The sequence below is a fragment of the Podarcis erhardii genome, assembly GCF_964252035.2.
Source record: "Podarcis erhardii genome assembly, chromosome: 3".
Lineage (NCBI taxonomy): Eukaryota > Metazoa > Chordata > Lepidosauria > Squamata > Lacertidae > Podarcis > Podarcis erhardii.
In genome coordinates this window covers 123835400-123862883 of record NC_138507.1, presented here as the reverse complement: position 1 = coordinate 123862883, position 27484 = coordinate 123835400, and the positions used below count along the sequence as shown (strand labels likewise).

At 47.6% G+C, this 27484-nt stretch overlaps 1 protein-coding gene across 2 annotated transcripts in view; it reads right to left on the bottom strand.

Annotated features, from left to right (window-relative positions):
* Positions 1 to 12296, bottom strand: part of ASXL2 (ASXL transcriptional regulator 2) — a 33246-nt gene extending 20950 nt beyond the window's left edge. Inside the window, exons 1-2 of one of the 2 annotated variants that reach the window (XM_081854510.1) lie at positions 12095 to 12296; positions 9759 to 9918 (exon numbers count right to left, since the gene is read on the bottom strand). In XM_081854510.1, the coding sequence (XP_081710636.1) occupies positions 9759 to 9918; positions 12095 to 12172 (238 nt within the window). In that variant the 5' untranslated portion in view covers positions 12173 to 12296. Of the gene's footprint in view, positions 1 to 1167; positions 1999 to 9758; positions 9919 to 12094 lie in introns of those variants that run through there. The other variant, XM_081854511.1, reaches the window with a different exon arrangement.
* Positions 12297 to 27484: the final 15188 nt, after the last annotated feature.

Here is a 27484-nt window from a genome sequence, read left to right as displayed (position 1 = left end):
CGGTTCTCATGTTGCCACCCTCCGGACCTCTCGAGGAGGCGGCACACAAAGAAGGGCCTCAGAAGGGCCAATGCCTCAACCCCATGTTAAACTGCAGCCAGTCACTGAGTACAGTACAGCTTCTGTAATTTTCATTCCATGACTAACTCTGAACAGGTTTTCAGGCTTGGACACCACAATTCCTCCAACTCACAGCTAATGGGATTCTCAATTCTCATAAACTTTATTCTCCTATGGGGTCGCAACTGCTGATGACTCAGAATGTTTGAGCTCCCATAAAGCAGAATGTTTTCTGGCCAATGGCCCACCTAGTCCAGCCTCCTGCTCTCACAGCGGCAAAGGGAAACCCCCAAACAGGAGCTGCGCACCAGAGCCCTCTCCCCATCTGTGTTTTCCAGCCACTGGGATTCAGAAGCATAGCTGCCTCAGACAGTGGAGGCAGAGCAGAGTCATTCCGGGGGCAGCGTTTTGCAAGCCCGCGGCTGCCGACTCTTGGTGGTTCTGCAGCTGTGGCCACTGAAACAGGACACAGCAGCGCTCACCCCCCTGCAGCCGGCAGAATGAACAGGAAGCATTTCTGCTGGCGCAACTTACAAAATGCCAACTTGCTTCAGAGTGAAACCCCCGAGTTCCAGAGCTTCCACATTTCCCAAGCAGAATTCATTCTTCATGACACAAGAGTGATTGGGTGGCTTTCTCAAAGTCAGCCCAACTGCAGACACACCTGGGTCCATGCCAGCAATTCACTTCCTGTCGGAAGTGGTGCTGGAGACCGCAGGAGGGAAGAGTGCTGCTCCTAGAGACTTCTGGTTGGCCACTGTGAGAACAGGATGCTGGACCAGACAGGCCCCTAGTCCGATCCAGCAGGGCTCTTCTGACATTATGATGATTCCCTGCCCCACAGAATGCCCCCCATGCTTGGCTGAGTTAGGGTGAAGCTGCGCAGAAAGCAGGGCAGGACCTCTGCAGTGATAGCTGGCAGCCACGAGTTTTGCTGAGCCCTAAGCCTTGAAGCTGTTCTGCTTGGAGGAGGCAGCACACACAGGGAGGCTCCTTGCTCTGCCCTTCCCTCCTCCCTCCCTCCGTGGACAGCCACGTAAGCAGCTGGTCACATGCAGTGGAAACCGTCACCAGGCTTTCCTGCAAGGCAGGGCCACTCAGCCTTACCTCGCAACGGAATTTCAGAAAGCTTCTCTCGGGACATGGCTGTTGCATACAGAGAAAACAAGACTCCTTCTCTTCGTTCTCACAGAAAAAGAGCTCCGACCAGGGCTGGCTTTCAGCACCCCACACGCCTCATAGGGGCTCCGGATTGGCTGGACCCACAAACGCGAAGCTTGTCTCCGCTTTAAGTGTCAGTCTCATTGCTGTCACGAAACTTTATTTTTGTACATATAAGGAAGTCTGTTGTTGATATGATCTGAAAGCGCTTCCTGTTTTGTATGTATATGAATAACGATGGTGGAACCACATTAGGGTAACTGCTAAGCTAACCATGGCCAGCCTTCCTCCCCGCAAGGCACAAAATACTCAGCTCAGCTGCTACGTCCTTCCACTCACCCCCCCCCCCCCGCAAAGAAAACAGGTGTTCTCCTAAGAAGAGCCCGGGGTCCTCTGTCAGGTCACGATACAGCCAGAAAGTTCAGCTGCTGCTATGCAGTGGCACCAGCCAGGTTGGCATGCAAGAGATACAGGGTCTTTTCAGCGGAGGCCCCAGGGTCACCTGCACTTGACCCCTTCAGGGCAGGACTTTATGGAAAACTTGTCTTATGGAGACTTCAGTTTATTCACGACCCAAAGCAAGTAAGAACATACACGTGCTCCCGAAAGCTGGGTTGCAAGGCACAAGCCCTGTTCTTTATTAGATTTATCAAGGCATTCTATGACTGAAGGACTGGCACTACGAAACAGCCGTCTCCCAAGCCAATCATCTGCTCTGTTGTGCCTGCCACTCATTTAAGCAGCGTGCAACACTCTCCCTGAACATCAGATCTGCACCAAAATCCATTGCAATTCCCAGTTATAGCACCAGAGTGGGGCTGAGAGGCAGCCTCACCAACTTCAGCTGTGCAAATGGGAGGGACTCACCTGTTCATTATGTTCTGGGTGTTCTACTGGAACTGGTAAGAACAGACTCTCCCAAGCCTTGGCTCAGACACACTTAGGAAAGCCAAGCTTCCCTGCCGAACACGCCACTCTCTGACACAAACACCCAAGACCTTCAAGTGCTTTCAGTCTGGTTTACATAGCAAAATAGTCAGTTTTAAAGTCTGGAGGCAGGTGGACCCTTGTTCTCAACGGACAGGCCTTTCCTGCTAGTTCTAAATATTTTAACATTGCTATAAACTTGCAGATGAATGCCAAAACACAGCAGCAGCACCACTGCAAGCGGTCAGAATGCAGCCTCCCTTTCCACTGAAAGTGCCAGTTCCTCCTTTACTCACCTGGCAAGGCCCAAATTCAGAAGCCTGTGTTTCCTCAGCCTCGGCTGACGACACCAAATACCTACAAATAACAAAGAAGAGAAGCTGCTGTTTCCTCCTTTGCTCCAGGAACCTGGGATCCCGTCGGTTTTTGCAGGGAAACACTGAACCCTGGACTCAAGAGTTTGCCTGGCGTGTAAAGGAGGAAAACAGGAAGACCGGAGAACCACTAAGCAGGAAGACTGAAGCTTCACAGGTGGGGAAACTGACCAGTTAATGGTGCTGAAGCCCCTACCAAGGATCTCACCAAGATATAAACACCAAACTAAGTACTGGTATGACTGTATAACATACCCTTTGTATATTGTTTGACCAGCACCCAGTGCTTAAGGATGTGCGTGTTTTTTAATATGAAGTTGGACACAATTACTTACCAGGAACATCCACCTTCCTCCTTTTCTCTGCGACCCATTTCCAAACTTTGTGCCACCCAGTATGCTTAGATTGTGCTGCTGGAGGGTATTAGCACACAAACTCACAGGTGTAGGTCCTTTAAATGGGTCATAAGATGAAGAGCAGGATACAAGTTTTTTTAAAATAAAAAAAATAGTACAGTGGTGCCCCGCAAGACGAATGCCTCGCAAGACGAAAAACCCGCTAGATGAAAGGGTTTTCCGTTTTTCGAGGCGCTTCGCAAGACGAATTTCCCTATTGGCTTGCTTTGCAAGACGGAAACGTCTTGCGAGTCTTGCGAGTTTTTTCCCTCCCCCCCTTTTTCTAAGCCGCTAAGCCGCTAATAGCGCTAATCTGCTAAGCTGCTAATAGCCGTGCTTCGCAAGACGAAAAAACCGCTAGACGAAGAGACTCGCGGAACGGATTATTTTCGTCTTGCGAGGCACCACTGTAGCTAAAATTCAAGACAGAGATGAACTAGCAACCAACGCGATCATTCGGTGGACCATCTGCCTGACAACTGGAAAAGAACCAGCTGTGGCCACAGTGGCTCTCAGTGCAGCCTGCCCCCACCCCACCCCCCCTTGGGCCAACAGGTGTGCTGCTGCCTCTCTGCCAGGAAGGAACATCTGGAGGCCTTTCTCCTGCGGAGGCTGCCCAGCTGCTGTCTGTGCAAAGGGATGGCACAGCTTTTGGAGCACCAGAAACATATAAAAACATAAGAAGAGTTTGCAGGATCAGACCACCAGCACAGGTAGTCCAGCATCCTCACAGTAGCCAACCAGAAACCCCAAAGGGAAACCTGCAGGCAGGAATTGAGTAATAATAATAATAATGATAATAATAAATTTTATTTATACCCCACCCTCCCCAGCCAAGATCGGGCTCAGGGCGGCTAACACCCGATATAAAAACGATTGATTGAAATGCAACCTAAAAACAAGATTAAAATGCAACATTAAAACATTAAAATACAGCCTTATTTCAGTGGAAACTCCAATCAAAAACTTTTTTGGGGATGAAAACATCAAGGCTAACTATACAAACTGGTCCTACATGGGCCAGAAAAAAGCCAGGGAAGTCCCCAAATGGGAGTTCCATCACAGGAGGAGAAAGGAAAGAGGGGGAGGGGATCAAGTTGCTTCCAAGCCAAAGGCCAGGCGGAACAACTCTGTCTTACAGGCCCTGAGGAAAGAAATCAGATCCTGCAGGGCCCTGGTCTCGTGAGACACAGCGTTCCACTAGGCCGGGGCCAGTGTTGAGAAGGCCCTGGCTCTGGTTGAGGCTAATCTAACTTCCTTAGGGCCCGGGACCACTAGGGTGTTGCTATTTATGGACCTTAAGGTCCTCCGCGGGGCAGACCGAGAGAGGCGGTCCCCTAGGTACAAGGGTCCTAGGCCGTGAAGTACAAGAGCCAACACCCCTCCTGTGGTTTTGAGCAACTGGTGTTCAGAACAATTGAGCCTCTGTTCACTGTGGAGGCAGAGAAGAGCCATCCTGGCTAGTAGCCAACGATAGCCCTCCCCACCTCCATGAGTTTGTCTAATCCTCTTTTAAAGCCATCCAAGCTGGTGGCACCGCTGCCTCCTGTGGGAAAGAGTTCCACAGGTTTACTACACTGTGTGAAGGTTTACTTTATCTGTCCTGAACTTCCCAGCTTTCAGCATCACTGGATGTCCATGAATCCGAGTCTCATGAGAAAGGGAGGAACACTCTCTAACCAAAACAAAATAAAAAAATTCCTTCCAGTAGCACCTTAAAGACCAACTAAGTTAGTTCTTGGTATGAGCTTTCGTGTGCATGCACACTTCTTCAGATTTCGTGTGCATGCACACTTCTTCAGGTATCTGAAGAAGTGTGCATGCACACGAAAGCTCATACCAAGAACTGACTTAGTTGGTCTTTAAGGTGCTACTGGAAGGAATTTTTTTTATTTTGTTTTGACTATGGCAGACCAACACGGCTACCTATCTGTAACTCTCTAACCACTTTCTCCAGGCATAGTTTCATAAACTTCTATCAAGTTGGGTGACACCTGGCTTGAGAGCAGTACATGTGAAAAGGATCTAGGAGTCTTGGTTGACCACAAACTTGACATGAGCCAACAGTGTGACGCGGCAGCTAAAAAACCAATGCAATTCTGGGCTGCATCAATAGGAGTATTGCATCTAGATCAAGGGAAGTAATAGTGCCACTGTATTCTGCTCTGGTCAGACCTCACCTGGAGTACTGTGTCCAGTTCTGGGCACCACAGTTCAAGAAGGACACTGACAAACTGGAACGTGTCCAGAGGAGGGCAACCAAAATGGTCAAAGGCCTGGAAACGATGCCTTATGAGGAACGGCTAAGGGAGCTGGGCATGTTTAGCCTGGAGAAGAGGAGGTTAAGGGGTGATATGATAGCCATGTTCAAATATATAAAAGGATGTCACATAGAGGAGGGAGAAAGGTTGTTTTCTGCTGCTCCAGAGAAGCGGACACGGAGCAATGGCTCCAAACTACAAGAAAGAAGATTCCACCTAAACATTAGGAAGAACTTCCTGACAGTAAGAGCCGTTAGACAGTGGAATTTGCTGCCAAGGAGTGTGGTGGAGTCTCCTTCTTTGGAGGTCTTTAAGCAGAGGCTTGACAACCATATGTCAGGAGTGCTCTGATGGTGTTTCCTGCTTGGCAGGGGGTTGGACTCGATGGCCTTTGTGGTCTCTTCCAACTCTAGGATTCTATGATTCTATGATTCTAAGTTACCTCTCACTCGCCTTTCGTCTAAAATACTAAATTAGGAGAGACCTTCCACCAAAAGGTCACCCAGAGTCAAGAGGGTTTTACAGTACTTCTGCAGTGGAAATGTGCTCCCCAGGGAGGCGCCTCCAGAACCTGGGGGAATTGTGGCAGAAGCCTTGCTCCTGAAAGTTAACGCTTCTATAGATCTTATGTTCCTTCTCCTATCTTAAAATGTGAAAGACAGTCCCTCAGGGAATAGCCATTTGAACAGAATCCCTTTAGATTTCAGCACATCTGTCAATATCTTGTAATTATTTTGTTTTTTAGGAATTTCCTTGTATATTAATATATTACGTCCATCTATTGCCATTCTTCGTTTTTGTAAGATTTTATCTGTCAGGGAACTGCCATCGGAGCCAGAGGGAGGGAGAGGGCTCCAGAGGGATTCCGGAGAGCGTCCCGGGATGGGGAGAGGCAGCCCATCTTCTGGGGAAGAGAATCAGCGTAGCACCAGTGGAGAAGGGGGGCAGATGGGGGAATCGGCGAGGCGGTCCCATGACTCCTCGCCGGGGACCAGTGGGGAGAGCACGGATCCTCCGCTGCCCACACCCTCCTTGCGCAGAAGGCTTCCGCGCAGGGAGAGTAGGAGGAGACTAGGCGTCAAAGAGCTTCTTTGCTGGAAGAAGTTCAAGAAACGCCCACTGACGGATTCTGCCAGCGATTGAGACAGCCACGGGCGAGTGGCTGTCCAGACGGAAAATGGTTCACTCAGGCAACCCAGCCAGGTGTGGCGCCAGTTTACGCACGAGCAACCCCTAGAACCATTAAATTATCTTTCAGCAACCTCGAATTGAGGAAAACTAGGCACTCCCCTGGCCCCTTAAATGGTCTTTTAGCATCTGGTTTCATCCTGAAAATTTTGTCAATATCCAATATCAAGTCTTCTTCCCTCACTCCAAGCCATTCTGCTATTTCCTTTGTCAATTTATTCATGATGTCCTCACCTTGTGTTTCTGGGACACCTTTAAACCTCAGAAGGGCAGAAATGGCTTGACAGTGGTACCTCTGGATGCGAACGGGATCCGTTCCGGAGCCCCGTTCACATCCTGAAGCGAATGCGGATCGTGATTCGCTGCTTCCGCACATGCGCGTGACGTCATTTTGAGCGTCTGCGCAAGTGGCGAAACCCGGAAGTAACACGCTCCGCTACTTCTGGGTCGCCATGGAGCGCAATCCGAAAATGCTCAACCTGAAGCTACCTCAACTCGAGGTATGACTGCACAAGGGAGGCCACCTCGGAGGTATCGTGGGGTCCAGAGTATTAACAAGGCAAGAACAAGGTGCCTGATTTGGAGAAAGGAGCTCCTGGGATCCAGCCCATGGCTAAGCAAGCTCTCACCTCCTGGGATGCCCCTGCACCAGCATAGCTTGAAAGCCGTCTTCAACACCAACCTCACAGCAAGCTTAAGACAGCAGTACACCCTGAAGGCTATGGAAGTGGGGATAGTATAAGCAGGGGAAGATCTTTCAGCAATAAGAGGAAAAGAATGGGGACAGCATGACCTCAGCTGGGAAGAGGGGGCCCTGATCACAACCACCTTCCGTTCACCCAGAAGCAGCCCCAGGTTCCACAACTGCCAAGATGGGGCAACCATCCGCTCTTCAAAGAGCAGACCAGCACTGCCTCTGCCCCGCCAGGATCCAGCTTCCTTTTGCTTAACCCTCACCCACCCACTGCTTCAGGTACTGGTTTGCAAGCAAGCCGGCTGCTCTCAGAGGCTTAGGGGGCAAAAGGGCTCTGGGCCATCTTGACGAGCCATTTCATAGGGACGAGAAACAGCACTGCGGAAAACACAGAGCTCATGGAGCAGGGTTAGGCCAGTTCTTATGGTCCTGAGCAGGCATCTAGGCAGTCGACTTCCTCTGGATCGTCACCATTCGTTACAACAAGGTAGAAACAGACACCTCCAAGAGCTGCAGGGACCTACCCTCTTTCAACTGCTGCTTTTTGCTACAGGAAAGGTCAGGGCTGCACTTTTATTTTTTACCGCAGCTCTGCTATGGCAGCAACACGTGGTTATGGTCACAGGCAGGAGAAGCATAGAAGACTTGTGAATAAGGAACATCATGCACACTCAGTTATTGCCCTTGAGTTGCAAAGCACAGCCTCTCAAAAAAGTGATCAATGTACTTCATGCACGGTCTCAGTCATCTTTACAACAACCATGCAAGGTAGACCAGTGCCGTAATCTCTGTACAGTGGTACCTCTGGTTAAGAACTTAATTCGTTCTGGAGCTCCGTTCTTAACCTGAAACTGTTCTTAACCTGAGGTACCACTTTAGCCAATGGGGCCTCCCGCTGCCGCACTATTTCTGTCCTCATCCTGAAGCAAAGTTCTTAACCCGAGGTACTATTTCTGGGTTAGCGGAGTCTGTAACCTGAAGCGTCTATAACCCGAGGAACCACTGTATTACATTACTGAGGGAGGGGGCTTATTAAATTTATCTTATTATTTAGCCCATTATTGGCTTGCTGAAGACCCTGCCGTTGCTTGAACAAAACGTGGGTCAGAGACTCGCTGCCCCACATTTCAAGGCCTCAACTGCTATCGATACACCAGCTCAGCAGATTCATTCTTGTGAACCCGGACGATACTTGACCTTCACAAGCTCCTATCTCTTCTAGCAAACGCAGACAGACATTTAGCCTTGAGGATGACGAGCTTGATAAGAAGCTAATCTCAACATAATTTCAAAATCCAAGAGGGATGATGACTCAGTTGCAATCTGGCTCTCCCAAGCTTTTCCCGCCTCAGTTTGCTCATGTTACATTCCCAACAGGGATTAGCCACACCAGATTTTACAGAAATGATTCACAGTTCAGCATGGAAGACTCTCCACATTTCCTAGAAGTGTGCACTATTCAACTTTCCCCCCGATTACACATCTAGTGCAACTCTGAACTGCCCCTCATCAAAGCAGCAAGAACCAGCCAGTTCTCATTTGGCAACTTGTTGCATGCCTCCCCCTTGCTGCAACAGAGCTTCAGTGGCGCTGGAACAACTGCTGCAGCCTTTTGCTGCCTCTCCTACATGGGGAGGTCTTACAACGGTGTTTTTTGACCTGGGGAGGTCTACCAAGTGTGAGAAGTCCCGTCTCCTACACCACAGAGCAAGAGATGGGTACTTGCCCTAAGTCACTGTGCGAACTTTCCTGGCTGAACACACATGCGGATACCGCTATATGATTCACGGCTCACAAATCATTTATTCAGCTACTAAGTGGTGCTCTTCACTAGCAAGAGCATTTTGCAAGTGTTTCTCATAAACAACAACAATGCAGTCACTTGTTGTGGTGGTCACTGGCTCCTCCAGCTCCTTGCACAGAAAACTGAACATCGCCCCCCTGCCCCCACAACGCCTTTCAGCTTGCAGCCTCCTCTTTTAGTGTCCAGGAATTCTAGCAGTAGTTGCACTACAATGAGGGCAACCCAGCAGGGCCCATGTACTGTGGCACTCCAGGGACACAGCACGTCTCCCCAGCTCCCATTTATTAACTGAAGGCGGGCCACAAGGTGTCGAGGTTTACTGAGCCATCAATGGGCTGTGCTGGGACTGCAAGTTCCACTGCCCTGCATAAGGGTCTCTGCACATCCGGAAATTTGAAATGCCCTCTGAATCAGAAGCCTTGCAGGCAGTTCTGAACTCCAAACAAACAGCAAACAACCTTTTCCACTTCCTCAAGCGCCCCAAAGCTACATTCAACTGAGTGTGGGTTTGGAATTCCTCTTCAAAAGTGAAATCTAGAATCTACCCACCTCCAGAAAGATCCATTCAAAGCAAAGGAGAGCTTGGCCGTTTCCCGAATGTCAGGGCCAGGGACAAAAGCTCTATTTGGGACAATATTCAGATGGCACTCGACGGCTTCAGGCTTCCGTTTGGAGCACTTCACTGGCTACCAACGCAATCTCAGGCCTGAACTTCTTTGTGTACCAGTGACATACTCTCTAAGCAACCTCGGCTAAGTTATCCTCTGAAACCACTTTTGCAATCAGGACCAGGTTGCAACAAGCAACAGCAAACGGCCCCAGCAACCGGCGTGCAAAGCAGGCTGGGGGTGGGGGGAGGACAACCGGCTTGTGAGTTTCTTCAGGAATAGCTACCTTTCCTTCGCCACCGGCTTTTCCTTCCTCCTTTGTTGCTGCTCCTGTCGCTGCTGCTGCTGCTGCTGCTGCTGTTCTCTGAGCTGGGGGAGTCTGACTGCACATCACTGCTCTCTTCCGAGCCTTCGGAGAGCTCTTTCAGCCCATCTGGAACATCCTTCTGCAGGCAAAACACAAACAGGCGGACCTTGGTGCATTTATCTCTACGTCAGTTCAACATTCACTAAGACTGGTCCACGGGGTTGGGGGTGGGCGGGGAGAGAAAGAGAGAATTAAAGACAAGAATATCGCAAGTGCCATCCTCTGGCTCAAAAGTCAGGGGGCATAATAATCCACCTGGAGGTCCCTCTTGCAACTGTGCAAGACTTTTTTCCAGGAACCTGAAATTTCAGGTTGGCATTGTGTCTCGACTACGGTCCTGAGGGCCAGGGGACTCGACTCCACTCCACAGCAAGGCTCCCTTTTGCATTCCCAACAGATGGCTGGCTGCCCACCCACCCAGCCAGCCTCCTTCCAAGGAATGGGATTCCACAGCCCACATAGACGAAACCATTCTCCTATGGAGATAGCACTCTTTTTTATGTTCTTTTAGAAGCCTGGCTGTCAGCCCATTACATAGTCCATCCTGTCCAATCTCCTCCTCTCTATCCAGTTCTCATGGCCTGTTTGCACAGGATTTCTCTTCTAGAATCTCCTACGGAGTAATTCTTTCCAACGCAAGAGCATAAATATATATATATTGCCTTCTTGTGCACCTGAATGCTGCCAACCCTCACCAAGGCGGATTCTCCCAAGACCCTCGTGTGCTCTATGACCTCTTGCCAGGGTCCATTCCGGTATCTTGGCATAACTCCTCAAGGCCGCGTGCCCTGAGCACCTTTGCACCCAAGCAACTCATCAAGAAGCCACTGGGACGCTTTGCCAGCTCAGGCCGGACAGCTCCTACAGCTACCAAAGCTCCCTCAAGCTAAACTGGGTTTCAAACAAAAAAGAGAAATCTGTTTCCGATTTTCAGGCAGGTCACAACCAGGTTGTTACTGAGTTTGCTCCTGGAATGATTTGCAGCAAAAGCCAAGCCAAGCCCCCATCACCGCCCCCCCATGGCACAAACCTCGTCAGAGCAACAGAGAAAAAAGAGCCCCCACCCCCCGCAGTGTCCTAGATTCAACCTCTGGCACTGCAGGTGCTGCCCCAAAGCTATGCCATTCTTTTAAGCTTAAAGGGGACAAGCACAAGATATTATAATAATTTATTATTTATACCCCGCCCATCTGGCTGGGTATTCTGGTTAATTAGGAAGATCTCAGGTAAATAAAGCAATCCCAGGCACCTCCTCAGCTCTGTAAGAGGACCTGGAGCAGACTTTTTAAAAAGAAGCAGCCACCCTCAGAGTCCACCTCAAATCCACCTATACTATACTGAACTGCCCGCATTTAAAGGGCACAGCAGCTGGCAGGTATTACAGAGCCCCCACCCTCTGCCAAGCTCTTCCTTGCTCTCTTTCTCCTGCCATTCTCCACGCCGCTGCCCTGTCACAAACCCCCTTAGGCAGGTTCACTAGGTGGGATGGGGGGAACTTTCCATGTGTGTTGGCCAAGGTTGCTTACCCAGTGAACTTCAAGGCCCAGCAAGCTCTTCCATCACAGCCTTCCTGATCAAAATCGTAACAACAGCACTACTCCAATATGCACATGCTAGACACATGTCCGCTGAAGGCGAAGCAAGTGGCTTTAAGCAGCATAACTAGTGTAAGGACAACAGAGGGGGAAACCCAGGCTCAAAAAAATCATTTCTGCAAGCCAATACCATGGTTATGATCCAGATGTTTAAAGCCCACACCAGGAACAAAGATGCAAAATTACAGTGGTACCTATGAACTTAATTCGTTCTGGAGGTCTGTTCTTAACCTGAAACTGTTCTTAACCTGAGGCGTGCTTTTGCTAATGGGGCCTCCCACTGCCACCGACACACGACTTCCACTTGCATCCCAGGGCAAAGTTCGCTACCCGGAACACCTACTTCCGGGTCAGCAGAGCTCATAACCTGAAGCGTTCATAAGGAGGACGGTACGTAACCCGAGGTTCCACTGTATTATAATTATTATTATTATTATTTATACTGAATTTATATATTACCCTTGGTCACAAGATCTCAGGACGGTTCACAGAATAAAGCACGAGATAAAAACACAAGTAAATAATAAAAAGAAAAACAAGACAACAGTACCCCCAGGCTTTGAGGGACTGCTGTAAGCCACACAGTGCGGTGCGTATCCTGGCAGTGCGTGGGATCCCAATGGCAGCCCAGTTCTGATTCCTTGCAGGAGACTCCCTTACCTTCAGGGTGTAAACGCCCATCCGCCCTGGGACCTTGTAGAAAATGCCCTCGTCCCCCCGGGAGTTGGTGTGCAGCATAGCATTCAGGCAGGCAAGAGGAGAAGTCCCACTGAAAAGAGAAGGGCAGGGTTAGTCCCCCTGGCACACACAAGGGGAATGCTGCTGCCAAACTTCGTATCTGCCCTGTCCAAGGCCTTGCCCAGCTGCTGATGACTTCAAATGGGAGCCAGTCTCCCCATGAGCCAGGCCAGGCTGACCAGTACTGAGCTCACAAGGCAGTGGCACACGAGGGCAGCTTTGGAGACAGCAAACAAATGCACCCAACAGCTGAAGAAAGAGGAGTCCCAAAGGGAGGGTAATGCGGCATATATTGCATGGAGGGCTCACACACACAATGCATTCCTGTCCTGGCCCTTTCTTCTTGAGGCCAGGAGGGAGACTTGCTCTGGCCTTCAGAGCAGAATAGCACCCCTAGAGCCCGGGGAGGAATTTCCTTGCTCCGCTGTTTCCTTTCTAGTCCTAAGAACGTAAGAGGAGCCCGCTGGGTCAGGCCAAGAGGGGCCCATCTAGTTCTGCATCCTGTTTTCAGCGGCCCACTGGACGCCCCAAAGGGAAGAAGCCCACAAGCAGGACCCAAGCATAAGAGCAACTCTCTCCCCTCCGGTGGTTTCCGACCATCGCGAAAGAGAGCAGTCCTCATAGCTAGTAGCCCTAAATAAGCGTGTGCTGGGCTGAGACCGAGGTACAGGGCTTCTTAATCAGCTGCAAGCGGCAGGGTCTGCTTTATGTCCATAATCAATCAGAGAAGAAAGACTCCAAGGCTCAGTTTTAGACTACTGCAAGCTGATTGTAATGCAGTTTATCAAATCTCCATTAAAATAAACCAGCTTTTTTCTGCTGCTGTTTTTATGTGTTTCTTTACATGGTTTTAAAATACTGGCTCTTTCTTTCTTATCGTTTTTAGTAAACAGATAACAGGCAAGTAATACAAGCCCCCACAATTAAAGCAGATCTGTTTCTATGCAATGCTTTAAGCCTTCATTGGACAGAAGTCCGTTGGGAGACACAAACGCAACGGAAGTTTATTGTTTAGGATCTGCTAAAGGTTGACTAAGCACTTAATCAAACAAGAAAAACACTGACTAGAGTGTTGTAGGTTTAAGAAGAATTCCACCCCCACAATACAGTTTGGTTGATTTACATCAGGCCACAATATTGGTGAAAGATTTGCTTTGGTCAATTCATTTTTGCTGCTTGCACCTGAAACCAAAGAACACAACCGTGTGCCTAAACCTTTTGGCAATCACATTCTAGGCAAGTTTGCACACTGCTTATTGGTGGGACTGAAGATGCTCTCAAGAAATGCCTCCAGTCCTGCGAGTGCGTCCAGAGGGGCTTCCGCCTGCACTTGTCACCTCCCAAACCAGCATGGGCCTTGCAGCAGTTTACGCAGCTGGCCCCACGGCAGGGGAGAGAACCCCGGGGCGTAAGGCACTTGCTCTCCGCCACAGACGCATCTTGTGCTTGGCACTCGTGCAGCACAGCTGGTGGTTCCCAGGCAGGCATGCCTGTGGTCTAATGCAGCGTTCAGGAGATTCTGGAGTGAGCCACAAGATGGCTCAGAGAAGCTTGGCATGTTAATCAGAGATGAAATCACCCAGACTGAAGAGCTGCACTAAGCTCCTTTTGCTCAGCAAAGCCACAGCCCGAGCCAAGACGGCTGCTCAGGTCAAGGAGGACTAAAGGCAGTTCCGTGCGCCAGCCCTTCCCACACCATTCAGCTGGCCGCTGCGTCCCACAAGCTCTGGCTCCAGGCAGGCAGGAAAACAACCCTTTAACCTAAATAGTATTGTCACACACACACACTTCTAAGCCTCAGAGCAAAACAAGCTTGCTGCTTAAAAGTAATCAACAGTGATGTTCGCTAGCTGCATTCAATGGCATTTGTACACCAACAGTAGTTCTTACCTTCTGGAATTGATTGAAATCCAAAAAGAGTGGGGGGGGGGGAGAAAGAGAGAGAGAGAGAGAGAGAGAGAGAGAACTCTTTAAATATTTAGCAAAGCAACATTTTCCAACTTTCCCAATGACCATCCACATTTCCCAAGCCAGAAACTAAGAGCATAACTACCTGGAAGAACAAAACCCGAGTGTAATTAGCTAGGCCAACATATTCTGGCAGAATGACTTGCCCAGATCTTGTACAATATCATCAAGCTGGGGTAATTACAACTATTACAAAATATGAAACATTTCTCATAGAAGGTACAAGTAAGGCTATGTGTGTGAACTTGAGATAAATCTACTACAGATACAGCTTGTCGGAAATATGGATTAGTTGCCACAGGTCACTGACACATTTATTGCTCCTGTCCTTGAATACAAATTAGATTCGACCGAGAAGAGACCTACACAAGATGACTGGATATGCATTACCAATGGAATAAAAACCAATTCTTTCAGAAATTAATAATGTGAATATATAGAGAACTCACTGGATAATAATCCCAATCCTACCAATAGCTGCTAAAATTACAATTGATCAGAAATAAATACATTTCAGGTGGCCCAACATACAGAGAGAGGATAAATAATGTTTGGCAGACACTGCAGTTAACTAAATTAAGTGTTTTTCGTTTGAGACACAGCAGGAAGTGAAATTTACAGTGCAGCAGCAACCTTTTACAGAATTTGGCAAGGCAAGGCACAATAGGAACAATAATTGCTTTGCCATAATTTACAGCTTGTTATAATTTAAAACAGTGGTGTTTCCATTAAACAGATGAGACTTACCCTCTTTATTTCAACTGCATTGCTGTGTGAGTGTGGTTTTGTAGAGTGTTGTGTCTGATGTGTTTATCTGGCATGTGTGAGCATCCACACACAAAATAGAATAAACCTGCATGCCTAATGGCAGGCTGAACTGTGGATTGTCATCAACACACAGAGAGGAGAAGTGCAAACATACTTGAATGTGCACTTATTTGGGAGGTGGATATGTGAAACACGTAATATGACCCCGAAAGGGAGCCATGTTCGCGGAATGACACTCCACACACAATACCCCTGGAAAGTGTAGCAGGTCAGTCAATATTGGTGCCTAAAAACTCCCAAAGCAGCTATAACCATGTGACTCGATCAACACTCACCTGATCTCTTTCAACCCTTCTTTCTGGATAACTTGAAGGATCTCTTTATGGCTCATGGGAGTGTTGGGATTTTTTTCTAGGACCTGGAAAGAAACGGATTTAGAGGGAAGGTTAAAAAGGACCCTTTGGTTCTGCCAGGCGTTGTCTGTCTACCTGGTCTCCAGCTGCATGCTGAATGATTTGGACCCAATTCTGCCAACGGTTTATTTCCCCAGGCACAAGTTGATGAACAGGAACCAGGCACAAGCCTTGGGCAGAGAAGTGGGGAACTTTCAGGCATTCCGTTTTTTCATTTCTAAGCTAGGAGTAGGTCTACAGGAATCCCGTCTCCACTCTCCCCTTGAAGCTATTATGGCGGCTAAACTCTGGGGGCAGCCTGCCCAATTTTGTTCAGGAAACATGATAGCGACACACACTTAGTACCACACACCTCACTGGTGTGACTAAGATTTAAAAAATGCAGCAGAAGTGGCGCCACTTAGGAGCTCCAGAATCAGCACAGAAAGCCACTCACTGAGACTCATTTTACAAGGGGCATTTATCCTCCATACCATCTCACCATTTAATACCATATAAGATCGCCGAAGAATGGATGCTTTTGAATTCTGGTGCTGGAGGAGACTCTTGAGAGTCCCATGGACTGCAAGAAGAGCCAACCAACCTCTCCATTCTGAAGGAAATCAGCCCCGAGTGCTCACTGGAAGGACAGATCCTGAAGCTGAGGCTCCCAGACTTTGGCCACCTCATGAGAAGAGAAGACTCCCTGGAAAAGACCCTGATGCTGGGAAAGATGGAGGGCACAAGGAGAAGGGGACGACAGAGGACGAGATGGTGGGACAGTGTTATGGAAGCTATGAACGTGAGTTTGACCAAACTGCGGGAGGAAGTGGAAGACAGGAGTGCCTGGTGTGCTCTGGCCCAGGGGGTCACGAAGAGGTGGACACAACTAAATGACTAAACAACAACAACAAAGAGCCTGCTGGATCAGAACGACGACCCATCTAGTCCAGGATCCTGCTCTCACAGGGGCCAACCAGATGCCCCAAAATATGACACGACGGCAGCACCTCTCTCTCCTCGTGCTCCCCAGAAACTGGCACTCAGAAACAGGCTGCCTCTGACAGTGGATGTCAACATGTCCATCAAGGCTCGAAGCCATGAACAGCCTTTGCTCCCTCCCTGAATCTGTCCAACCCTCCTTTAAAGCCAGCCAAGTCGGCAGCCACCATGACCTTTCGTGGGAGCAGACTGCATAGTTTCATTATGCGCTGGCTGAAGAAGTCCCTCCTCTTTGAACCTTCTAACATGAAGCTTCACTTGACGGCCATGAATTCTGGAGTTACGAGAGAGGGTAAAGATGGCAAGGTTCTGAATTCCTTATCTCCCTCATGTCACGAAATATGGTTATCCTGAAGACTTTGCTACAAGATGTGTGCTTATTTTATTATCATAATGCATAACTGCTCTGCTCTTTACTATTGTTTTGGATGCTATCTTTTATGGATCCTTCATTTCTTCTTAATATTTTTTTTTTAAAAAAAAAGAGAGGGGAAATAATGTCTCTATCCACTTTCTCCAGAACATGCATGGTTTGATAACCTCCATCCATGTCTCGTCTTACTTGCCTTTTCTCTAACTAAAAAGCCTCGAAACTTCTTCTTTTAAAAATATTTTTATTAAGATTTTACAACAAGCATAATCAAAAATTCAAATTACATTTTACATTTTCAGTTAACCCCCCCCCCAACTTCCCTTTCTGGTTTATAGCACATTAATTTATTCTGCTTATAATTTTATATGCCTTATGTATTAAAATTAAATTTGTACTTTGTCAATCTGTTCTTAACATTTTAACCTCATGTTTCTATTTTCTATTTATATTTGTCCATTGTAATTGTATTACTCGAATCCTGCAAATGAGTTCATTTCAATGCATTGTTTCTGTATATACATCATAAAAGGTTCCCATTTTTTTTAACTCATTGTTGTCCTTATCTTTGAGTCTCTCAGTTAACTTCGCCATTTCAGCAGATTCCATCAACTTTTCTTGCCATTGTTCTTTCATTGGTATTTCATCGCTTTTCCATCTTTGAGCTAAAAAGCCCCGAAACTTCAGCTCGGTGAGCAGGTGCAAGGGAGAATAAAAATCAATGTTTTTTTAAAAAAACATAACAGATTTTTTAAAAAAAATTAAATTGGGTTTTTTAAAATTTAAATTGGATTTTTAAAATAAAATGCTTTTGGAGGTGAAATATTTCTAAATATAGTTTTTTATTTAAGTTACATTATAGTCCAAAGGCTATTCATCAGGAAATAAGGATTTGTTTTAAGTTTTTCATGTGTGCTAAAACTCAGTCTAAGGTGTGTTGTTGTATTTTAAAAAAGCGTTTAACCACATCAGTTAACAAACATGGATGCATATGCTATGTTGTTGTTTTAGTTAAATAAATGGTTTAAATTGTTATTAAGGAAGTGATTATTTTTCTCCTTCCAATAAAGTACAGCAGAAAAGTTGTCCAAATATAAACAGTTAACTTATTAAACTTCACAATAATTTCATAATTATCTGTCTATGTATTTCTATCATCAGATGTCAAAGAGATAAACAACTACCTGACATTTAGAAGACATCTGAAGGCAGCCCTGTTCAGGGAAGGTTTTAATGTGTGACATTTTAATGTATTTTTAATCTTTGTTGGAAGCTGCCCAGAGTGGCTGGAGAAACCCAGCCAGATGGGTGGGGTACAAATAAATAACAACAACAACAACAATTGTATAACCAAATCAGTTATTTTTTATATAACTGTAAAAACTACTCTGAAAAATTATTATTCCAAAAATGGGACCTTCATCTGGTTGTAAATATAAAATAATGAGTCTTTCTGTAAAAAAATGATTTAAATCAAGTCTTACTGACTAGTGATGTAAATCGTGATTTAAATCCAAGCCAGCCTGGCAGGTGCCACATGCAGCAAAGCGCTGCTGCTGCTGCCAGCCTTCCAGGCAAACACAACGCATGATGCAGCCTTGCCTGACTGAGCTCTGCCCCACCCAGGGCAACTGGCTGGCGGCCATGGGAACTGGGCAACGCACAGCAGGAACCCGCCTCTCTTCCCTATGAACGCTGAGGTGGCATCTTGCTTGAAGCCTGGGAGGCCACAAGGTTTTAATTACCCGTTAATTTGTATTGAAGTAGATTGGTTCATTTGTCAGCTGACAAAATTTACACACAATAATAAAAGCTGAGAACAGCATAGCAGAAAAAGCACAATGCCAACAGTGCTAGACTCAAAGCAAATGCGTCTCCCGAAAGCTCAGGCAAGCAAGTGTGGCCGACATCTAAACATTGACAGCATGGGAAATAACTGCATTTCCCAGGGACGGAGGGAGGGAGGGAGTTCCACAATCAAGGTGCCACCACAAAGAAGTCCCTGTCTCAAGTCACCAGTCCATAGGCCATACCTGTCCATGGGAACATGAGCAGGGCCTCCCCATCTGCCTCAACCCTAAAGGGAAGGAGGGATTGTGGAGGCATTCCTTTAACTACTTGGTCCCTAAGCTGTTTAGGGCTTTGTATTCCCCCACTCACACCTTGAATTGGGCTCAGTATTATGACATTCAGGGCTGCATCCAACAAAGTCGTCCCATTTGCGCAAGGACTTCTGCTAGTCCAACGTAACCTTTTCTCCCTATCTGTTTCAGAGAGTTGTGGGGGGCAGAACACATTTGGAGGGGCAGGGAACGTCTACTGCACAAGTCTTTGTGTGAATGGAAAGACTTCGCTGGCTACAACCCTCAGCATCTGCCTGCTCAAAAATCTGCATGCACATAAAATTTCATTTTTTTAAAACTCCAAATACAGAATCAACTGCTTAAGCACAGTCAGTTACATCACAGAAACTCACTGTGCCTCGCTTCCTACCACTTGTTCCTAACAACAGAACAAGGAAGGTTAGGAATTCAGCTGATTCCACGCTGGAACACTTTTAAGGACCAAGTTTTCTGTTGCTGTTTGGAAATGGAAAGGGAATTAATACAGTGCTTCCACCTAGCAATGGATAAAGATAGCAATGTAGCATGCTGCCTGTATCCATGGCCAAGGCTCTTGTAGGTTTACTCAGAGTAGGCTCCTTCGCACCATGAAATGCAGTTCGAACATTGTACTCTCAGATGTTTTAGTTCATGTTTTAAACTGGTGTGAAGGGTTCACTGTTTTTGTTGTTTTTTTGTAAGCTGCTTGGAGACATGGAGAAAACCAGGGCAAAAATTTCTTATTTATGATGATCTTCATCATTCATTTATTATCTTCCACATGTCTCAAGGTGATGTACAAAATTAAATAAAAACAGCTAAAAACAACACAGAACATATTATCAAATATATTTTTTAAAAACCACAATATAGATACAAATGGCAAAGATTCATTTATCCCACTGGGAAAGCTCTCCAAAACAAAAGTATCCTCAACAAAAATATATTCAAATGTTGCAGAGCATTTACACTATGTTGCTACATGTAATAGTGCCCAATCAGTAAGGTTTTTCTCTCTCTTTTGAATAGCCAATGAGCTGAGTTTGCACCTAATGCAAAGAAGCTCAAGCTGCCCCAAACCACACGTCACCAGCATCATCACTGGACCCCAAAACAAAGACCAAAGCCTACAGTGGTGGGACGCGGGTGGCGCTGTGGGTTAAACCACAGAGCCTAGGGCTTGCCGATCAGAAGGTCTGCGGTTCGAATCCCCGCAACGGGGTGAGCTCCCGTTGCTCGGTCCCTGCTCCTGCCAACCTAGCAGTTTGAAAACACGTCAAAGTGCAAGTAGATAAATAGGCGGGAAGGTAAACGGCGTTTCCGTGCGCTGCTCTGGTTCGCCAGGAGCAGCTTAGTCATGCTGGCCACATGACTCAGAAGCTGTACACCGGCTCCCTTGGCCAATAAAGCAAGATGAGCGCCGCAACCCCAGAGACGTCCACAATTGGACCTAACGGTCAGGGGTCCCTTTACCTTTTTAACAGTGGTGGACCTCGGAGTCTCAGATTTCAGTGGCACCCTGTGCAATGCCGGAAGTTGGTGCCCCCACATCTCTCATGCTCCATTCTAAATCACAGTTGTGTTTCCTGTGGCACCCCACCCAAGGCTCCACACCCAGGGCACCCAAACCGGTCACACTCTCCCAAATCTGCCTCTGAAACTAAACACCCCAAAAAATCCTTTGCAAAGTTAAAACTGCAAGCATCCAGCTTTCAGAGAAGCAGAAGCTTTGAAAGAAACGAAACAAAGTCCTGCAGACATTTACTATTTTTCAGGGAGTCAAAAAGATGAAGTTGCTTTCCATACAGGACACCATTGATACAGAAGCAACAGAGAATGCTTTTGCCCCAGGGAAACATAAAACAGAGTCCCTTCTGCACTCGCAGCACCGCAGGGATTTGCAGCTGGAACATCTGCAGGTGCAGCACATTCCAAACTGATACCGCAAACGCAGGTCAGGGGCGCAAAGGTTTGTATGTGTATCTTCAAAGATTTTATGTGCGCTGCTCAGAGATTCTGAATATTAAGTGGCATGTGAAATAAGAGCTATCAGAATTTCTAACAAACTTGTTCACCCTCAGGCAACTTCCTTCACGGCAGGAACTTTGTAATACAGAAGTGGGAACCCTTGGGGCTCCCACATGGCCAGGCTGCCAGCTTGAGGGACACCCCAAGATTAGCAGGATAAACGAAGAAGCAGGAGGGGCCCATCAGATGGTCAAATCTGAGTAACCCTGGAGGGAGCACAGAGAAACAAGGAACCTTTTCAGACCCTACATACACGACTAGCACAACCAGTTCACCTCTCTGGCCTGATTCAAATTTCTCCTCAAGATGCGCTTAGTATCTCCCCCCCCCCCCCCGCAACTGCAACAAACCATCTATTACAGTAGAGAGGAGAGGGCTTACACCAGTTTCATTTCCCCACGGATTCCGTTTGATCTTTGCTTTTCATTCCTTCTGCTCACTTTACAAGGCCCAACTTTAAATTCTAAGCTTCTTGGGGCAGAGAACTCCTGTGTTCATGTTTGCTCATGTTGCACAGCAGGGGTGGCGGAATAGTAAAAGTAATAGTAATTTATTATTTGTACCCCGCCCATCTGGCTGGGTTTCCCCAGCCACTCTGGGGGGCTTCCAACAAAAGATTAAAAATACATTAAAATGTCAAACATTAAAACCTTCCCTGATGTCTTCTAAATGTCAGGTAGCTGTTTATATCTTTTTAACATCTGGTGGGAGGGCGTTCCACAGGGCGGGCGCCATCACCGAGAAGGTCCTCTGCCTGGTTCCCTGTAGCTTGGCTTCTCGCAGTGAGGGAACTGCCAAAAGGCCCTCGGACCTGGACCTCAGTGAACCAGATCCCCAATTCCATCTCCCCTACCCAAGTCAACACAATCAACCGCCCAACTTCAAAGGATGTTGCAGAAGCGGGGGGGGGGGGGGGAGAATGCTATAAACTGCTTCTTCCTCTGCAGAAAGGAGAATGCAAGGCCCCTGGCTGCTCTAGGGAGCTTCTAGGGAAGCCCACCCTAATGGGGCTCCCTGCCAGCACTCATCAGGGGGCCCAGCTGGCAAAGGAACCATTGGGAGCTCACTCTTCCCTTGTAGCTGTGTCCATACCTGCCCCATCCCTGATGTGACTGGTGGTTGTAGTTTGTGGGGAGTGGCCTCACACACCAAACTGGGAGCCATGCACAGCTGGATTAGGCCTCCCCATTAGAGTAGCCTATACAGTAGTGCTCACTGGAAGGACAGATCCTGAAGCTGAGGCTCCAAGACTTTGGCCACCTCAGAAGAAAAGACTCCCTGGAAAAGACCCTGATGTTGGGAAAGAGGGAGGGCACAAGGAGAAGGGGACGACAGAGGACGAGATGGTGGGGCAGTGTTCTCGAAGCTACCAGCATGAGTTTGACCAAACTGCGGGAGGCAGTGGAAGACAGGAGGGCCTGGCGTGCTCTGGTCCAGGGGGTCACAAAGAGGCAGACACGACTAAACAACTAAACAACAACAATACAGTAGAGATGACGCCCAAATAATAATTCATTGCAGTGGTGGTGACTAAGGAAACTGTCAGGGAACTGCCATCAGCTCAGACGCGAGAGGTGGAAGGGCAGTTGTGTTATAGGGAGCCTCCGAAAGTCCTGTGAAGCAGTTCCTCCTCTGGCGAGGAGGAAAGCCCCACCTCCAGTAGGGAGGAGGTGGTGGGACCAGGGGATGCTAGGGAGAGCCTCAACACCGACCCTGAGCAAGCCGGAGGGGAGGGAAGTACCCCTTTGCCAGCCCCCACTCTGTGCAGGGGGTTTCGGCGCAGGGAGGGGAGGAGAAGGTTGGGGGTCAACCGACTGTTATGCTGGGGGAAGTACAAGGACCGACCATCCCAGATTCTGCTAGCGACTGAGCCAGGCATGAACTTGAGATGCTCTTCACTGTAAACAGTTTTGCACAAAGAATAAAGCTTGGAAAAGACAGGTCGGAGTCTTGCCTGTTTGCTCTCGAGCAACCACAGCACCATCTGACAGAAACTCTACATTTTGAAGCTTAATGACTGCAAATGCAAACCAGAAATACCCTGTGGAGTCTGGGACAGTCTCTGGTCTCCTGCCCACCTGGGTGAGACCCTCTTCTGCAGCCCATGTACGCCACTTGGCAAGCAGTCTTTGAAATGCATGGGAGTCTCAGCTGCAGCATTTCAGATGCAGACTTCTATATAATGAATAATTGCTGTCCCTCCTGTGTGGACGCCATCATATGTATCCACTATTACGGACGGGTGTTTGTAAAGGAAAAAGGAAGTTAATACAAGCTCTGGCTATGTCAGGGATGATGGATGAGATTTTAAAGAACCAGGCCCCCCTGGCTGCCATGTCATAAATTTAATCCAGCTCTAGACTTAACTCTCTCTCCCCACCCCCTTCAATTTCTCCTATCCATCTTCTATGTTTGCAAGATCACTGAATCCGCCCAGAGGACAAAATGAATCAATGCTGTCTCTTTCCATTTGCTCTCACATTCGTGACCTGACCATTCCCCTCCTCAGAGACACACAGTGATCAAGTGGTCCCAGATCAGACTGGTAGGGGCACAGGAACGCTCTTTGCAATGCTACCAATAACAGGACAAACAAAACTGCCACTGACACGAGGAAGGAAAGCTCTGCCCTACGAGAGAGAAAAACTAGGCAGCAGGAACAGCCTTGCCCACCTGCCCAGGCGCTGGTATCTGTTGGTCAAGGGTAGGGCAATTGCTCCCAGGGAGGCACTGTTTCCCAAGAACGTAGCAGATATAAGCCACAGAGCCTCTTCCCTGTTGCAGGGTGCAATGTCAGCACATGCAAGGCCCTCTCTAACCAAGACCATAAACAACTTTATTGAAACATGCTCAATGATAGTTTCTCATCCAACGTCTCCCAAGGGAGTCTGCGTATAAATGTTCTAATAAAAGGGAAAGCTTGTGCCTGGTAACTTCGCTTCTTTCAACAGCAAGAGAGGTGGGGGTTTTTGGAAGTACAGTTTGAGCAGATGCCGAAAGGCACTGTGGGGGTGCAACTGCCTGCTCTACCCCCTTGCAAAGCGTCGCTGTGTTTCCACCTCATGACCCACCGCGCAACACCATTCCGTAGCAGCACACGCAAAGGCCTGGATGACTAAGGAAGCACATTCTTTGCATACAAAGGCTTCTCAAATTCCCACTGTGTTGACTCCGCAGAGTGATGGGAAACTGCTGCCAGCAGTCCTGAATGGACAGGACACCGGGCATGGGATCAAAACCACCAGATGCAAAACAATTTAGGGGAACAGGGCTGATGCCAAGGAGAGAGTTCAAGGGGGAGGGATGGGTAAGGCAGATGCCAACGCACAGACGCCACACATATAATAATAATAATAATAATAATAATAATAATAATAATTTATTTGTACCTCGCCCATCTGGCTGGGTTTCCCCAGCCACTCTGGGCGGCTTCCAACAAAGATGAAAAATATACTAAATTTCTACGTGTCAGCAACTTCCCACTAAAGGGGTTGAGATCCGAGGCCAACTTGGACCGCCAGCATCTTCGCTTAACGTTGCTGCAATGCCCAGAGTGGAGAATATCCAACTCAGCATGTTATTTTCGCAATTAAAAACAGTGCCCTAGATTAGCCTTGTAAACAAGTAAACAAGGTGCTGGTGGTGGGGGGGAACCCAATTGGCTTGCAAAAGGGCAGAGGGCTTTGCCACTCTCTCTTCTAACACACAGCCTGCTGCACTTCTATGAAGGGAGGGGAGAGGGCTCCCCCCCCCATGACAGACCCACTTGGTTCTGTGCTGGCTGCCAGCCCATTTTCTTGCCTGCCTCAAATTCTCTGTGAAGCCACCTGCAGGCAATTATTTCGAGTCCCTACATTGGTGTTGAAATACAAAGCTGCCCCAGATACTGAAGTGGAACCTGTCTAAAGCGGGCACAGCCCTTCTGGCATGAAGAACAACCAAGAGAGCATCACTGCGAACGGTCACGGCAAACAAAGAAAGATCCAAAAAACGACTTGGCCAGCTGGCTTCATCTGCCATGATATCGCTAACTCTTCCTGGGAACTTCCTTTCTGAATGCTGCAAGGCTTTTAGGAGAAACCTGGAGCCAGGCTGCAGAACTCTGCCCACAACAGGAAAACTGCCCGCTCAAAGGAGGAGCCTCACACAGGGTGGTGCAGCCCACCAGGTTGGCCCACAACCTGCCGCAGGTAAAAATGGAGCAGACTATTGCCACCGTATTATGTCATGGCTGGAAAAATTGCACTGGCTGCCAATCACCTGCTTGGCTAAGATTAAGATACTGGAACTAGTTTACAAAGCGCTATACCGATTGGGACCAGGATACCTAAAAGATTGTCCCATCCACCCTGCAGGTACCATCTCAACATCAGGAGGTCTGATCTAGTGAGGTGCCTGAACTGGGACTTTAGTGCCCTCTGGAACAGCTTCCCCAGTACAAATCAGGCAGGCACCATTCAAATTGACTTTTCAACGCCTACTGAAGAATTTCCTTTCTCAACAAGCCTTTGAAGCTGAGATATTTATCCCAATCTATGGCTGTATTAGACCTGAAACTGTTTTACATACAAAATTGTTCTGTTGTGTTTACACATAGAAGTGTCTGTATTTTGTTTTAGACCTTCTGATACTTCTTACATACAAAATTGTGCAGCTGTTTTTACTGTGAAATTGCTTTGAGATATTTTATGGGAAGAGACTAATCGGTAGAAATAAACAAATAATGGCTAGGTAAAGTCAATGAACTCTTTGGTTTCACGCCAAATGGTCAACAGCTTGTCTCCCTGTCCCACCTAGCAGCTTGTTTTCTTGTTGTGCTGTATAGGTCTGGAACTGTTTCGCAAAAATCAGATGTTATCGGTTGCATTGTGCACATGTGTTTTTAAATGGGAGGCACAACGGGAAAAAAGAAAAATATGCAGCGACTTCTGGACTGGAAGTATTTGCTTAAGTATCTCCCTGTACAGCCCTGACCAAGGGCTGCAGCATTCTGCGCCTGCATGCTCCAGTGGTACAGTGGGTCTTTCAAAAACCTTCTGTTGATCTTATCAAAACTGCACTGCTTTGCCCTCAGCCTCCTGCAATCCTACCTCTGAGCCAGCCTCATCCTTCAACCTGCCTTGGCACTTGGTTAACTGCTTTCAATTTCTTAAGCGTCTGCTCTTCTCTCATCATTAATTCAGGAAGGCGACTGGAATGTGTCATCCTACTGATGATGCAACTCCACCACCAGGATGACAGAAGTCGCCTTCCTGAATACCCAAAACCACAAGGAAGTCGCTCTGACAAATTCACCTCTGTGTAACCTGCTAACACACTCACACTGCTACCCTTTCAAAAGCCCTGCTTTCAATTCCATGGTTTGGACATTTGGGTAATGTGTTCTTGGGGAAAACTGCACGCCCCACAAGTCCTCATCATTCTTCTCAATGGTTATCATTCTTCCAGAGCTCCTTATGCCCCTCTCATCAAAGGCAATGGGGGATTCGTTCAACAGGACACCTTGCAAGTGTTTCACACGCATCTGTTTTCTCCTCTTCCCATCTACCGTCTCCTGTGGGAAGGAGGAGGAGAGCTTTTTGTCAGTTCTTCAAACTAAACAGACTAAGCAGGAAAGCCATCTAGTCTGCGCAACAGAAACAAACAATTAAGGGACCCTAGCAACGTGATGCGCCAGCACACTCCATCCATGAGAGATGGAGAGCAGCATTCAAGCAAGCAATTTCCTGCTTATAAGCCTAGGTGGCAGTTGAATTGTCACAGATTTTCGATATGCCTCTTTGCTTTGGAGAGCAATCTGGATTGGTACAACCAGGTGTCTTTCTCCACCTGAAGTTAGATACATCACAGATTGGTGGAACTGTGACCCTCAAGGATTTGATGTGCCAGCTTGAAAAGCAGGTGGGCTTAATCCTCTCTTGCTCTGCTAGAAAAGAGGAGACTGAGAGGCAATATGAGAGCCATCTTCAAATATCTCAAGGGCTGTCACATGGAAGATGGAGAAAGCTTGTTTTCTCTTGCTCCAGAGAGGAGGACCTGAACCAACGCCTTCAAGTTACCGGAAAGATTTCAGCTAAACATCGGTAAGAACTTTCCAACAGTAAGAGCTGTTCAGCAGTGGACCAGACTCACTTGGAAAGTTGTGGGCTCTCCTTTGTTGGCGGTCTTCACAACAAAGGTTGGGTGGCCATCTGTCAGGGATTCTTGAGCTGTGATTCCTGCACTGCAAGGGATTGGACTAGATGATCCTTCGTTTCCCTTCCCACTCTACAACTTTATGATTCTAAGATCTGGGATTCAGTGGTCAGTCTGTGATGGGGTGATGGGCTACGTAAATCTTCCCAAAGTTACTGTTCTCTCTGCTGCCACCCCATTGCCTCTGCCTTGAAAGAGACAGATTAGATTTTGAGACAGGCAATTCCCAACCCATAGTTCACACACTCTGAACAGAGAATGCTATTTCTATGCTCTGTGCATAACCACCACCAGCACACTAAGTCCTATAAGCAGTAGAGTAAGTTATTACTGCTAGCCCTGCTCATAGCAATGCAACAGCAATATTGTTCAACTCTCACACAATGCATTGAAGGATTTTGAAGCCCAAAGTTGAACCACACAGAGGGGGACACCATTCTGAATTATAAAGTACACTGTTTAAAACTACTCTGTGCAGGCCTGCAGA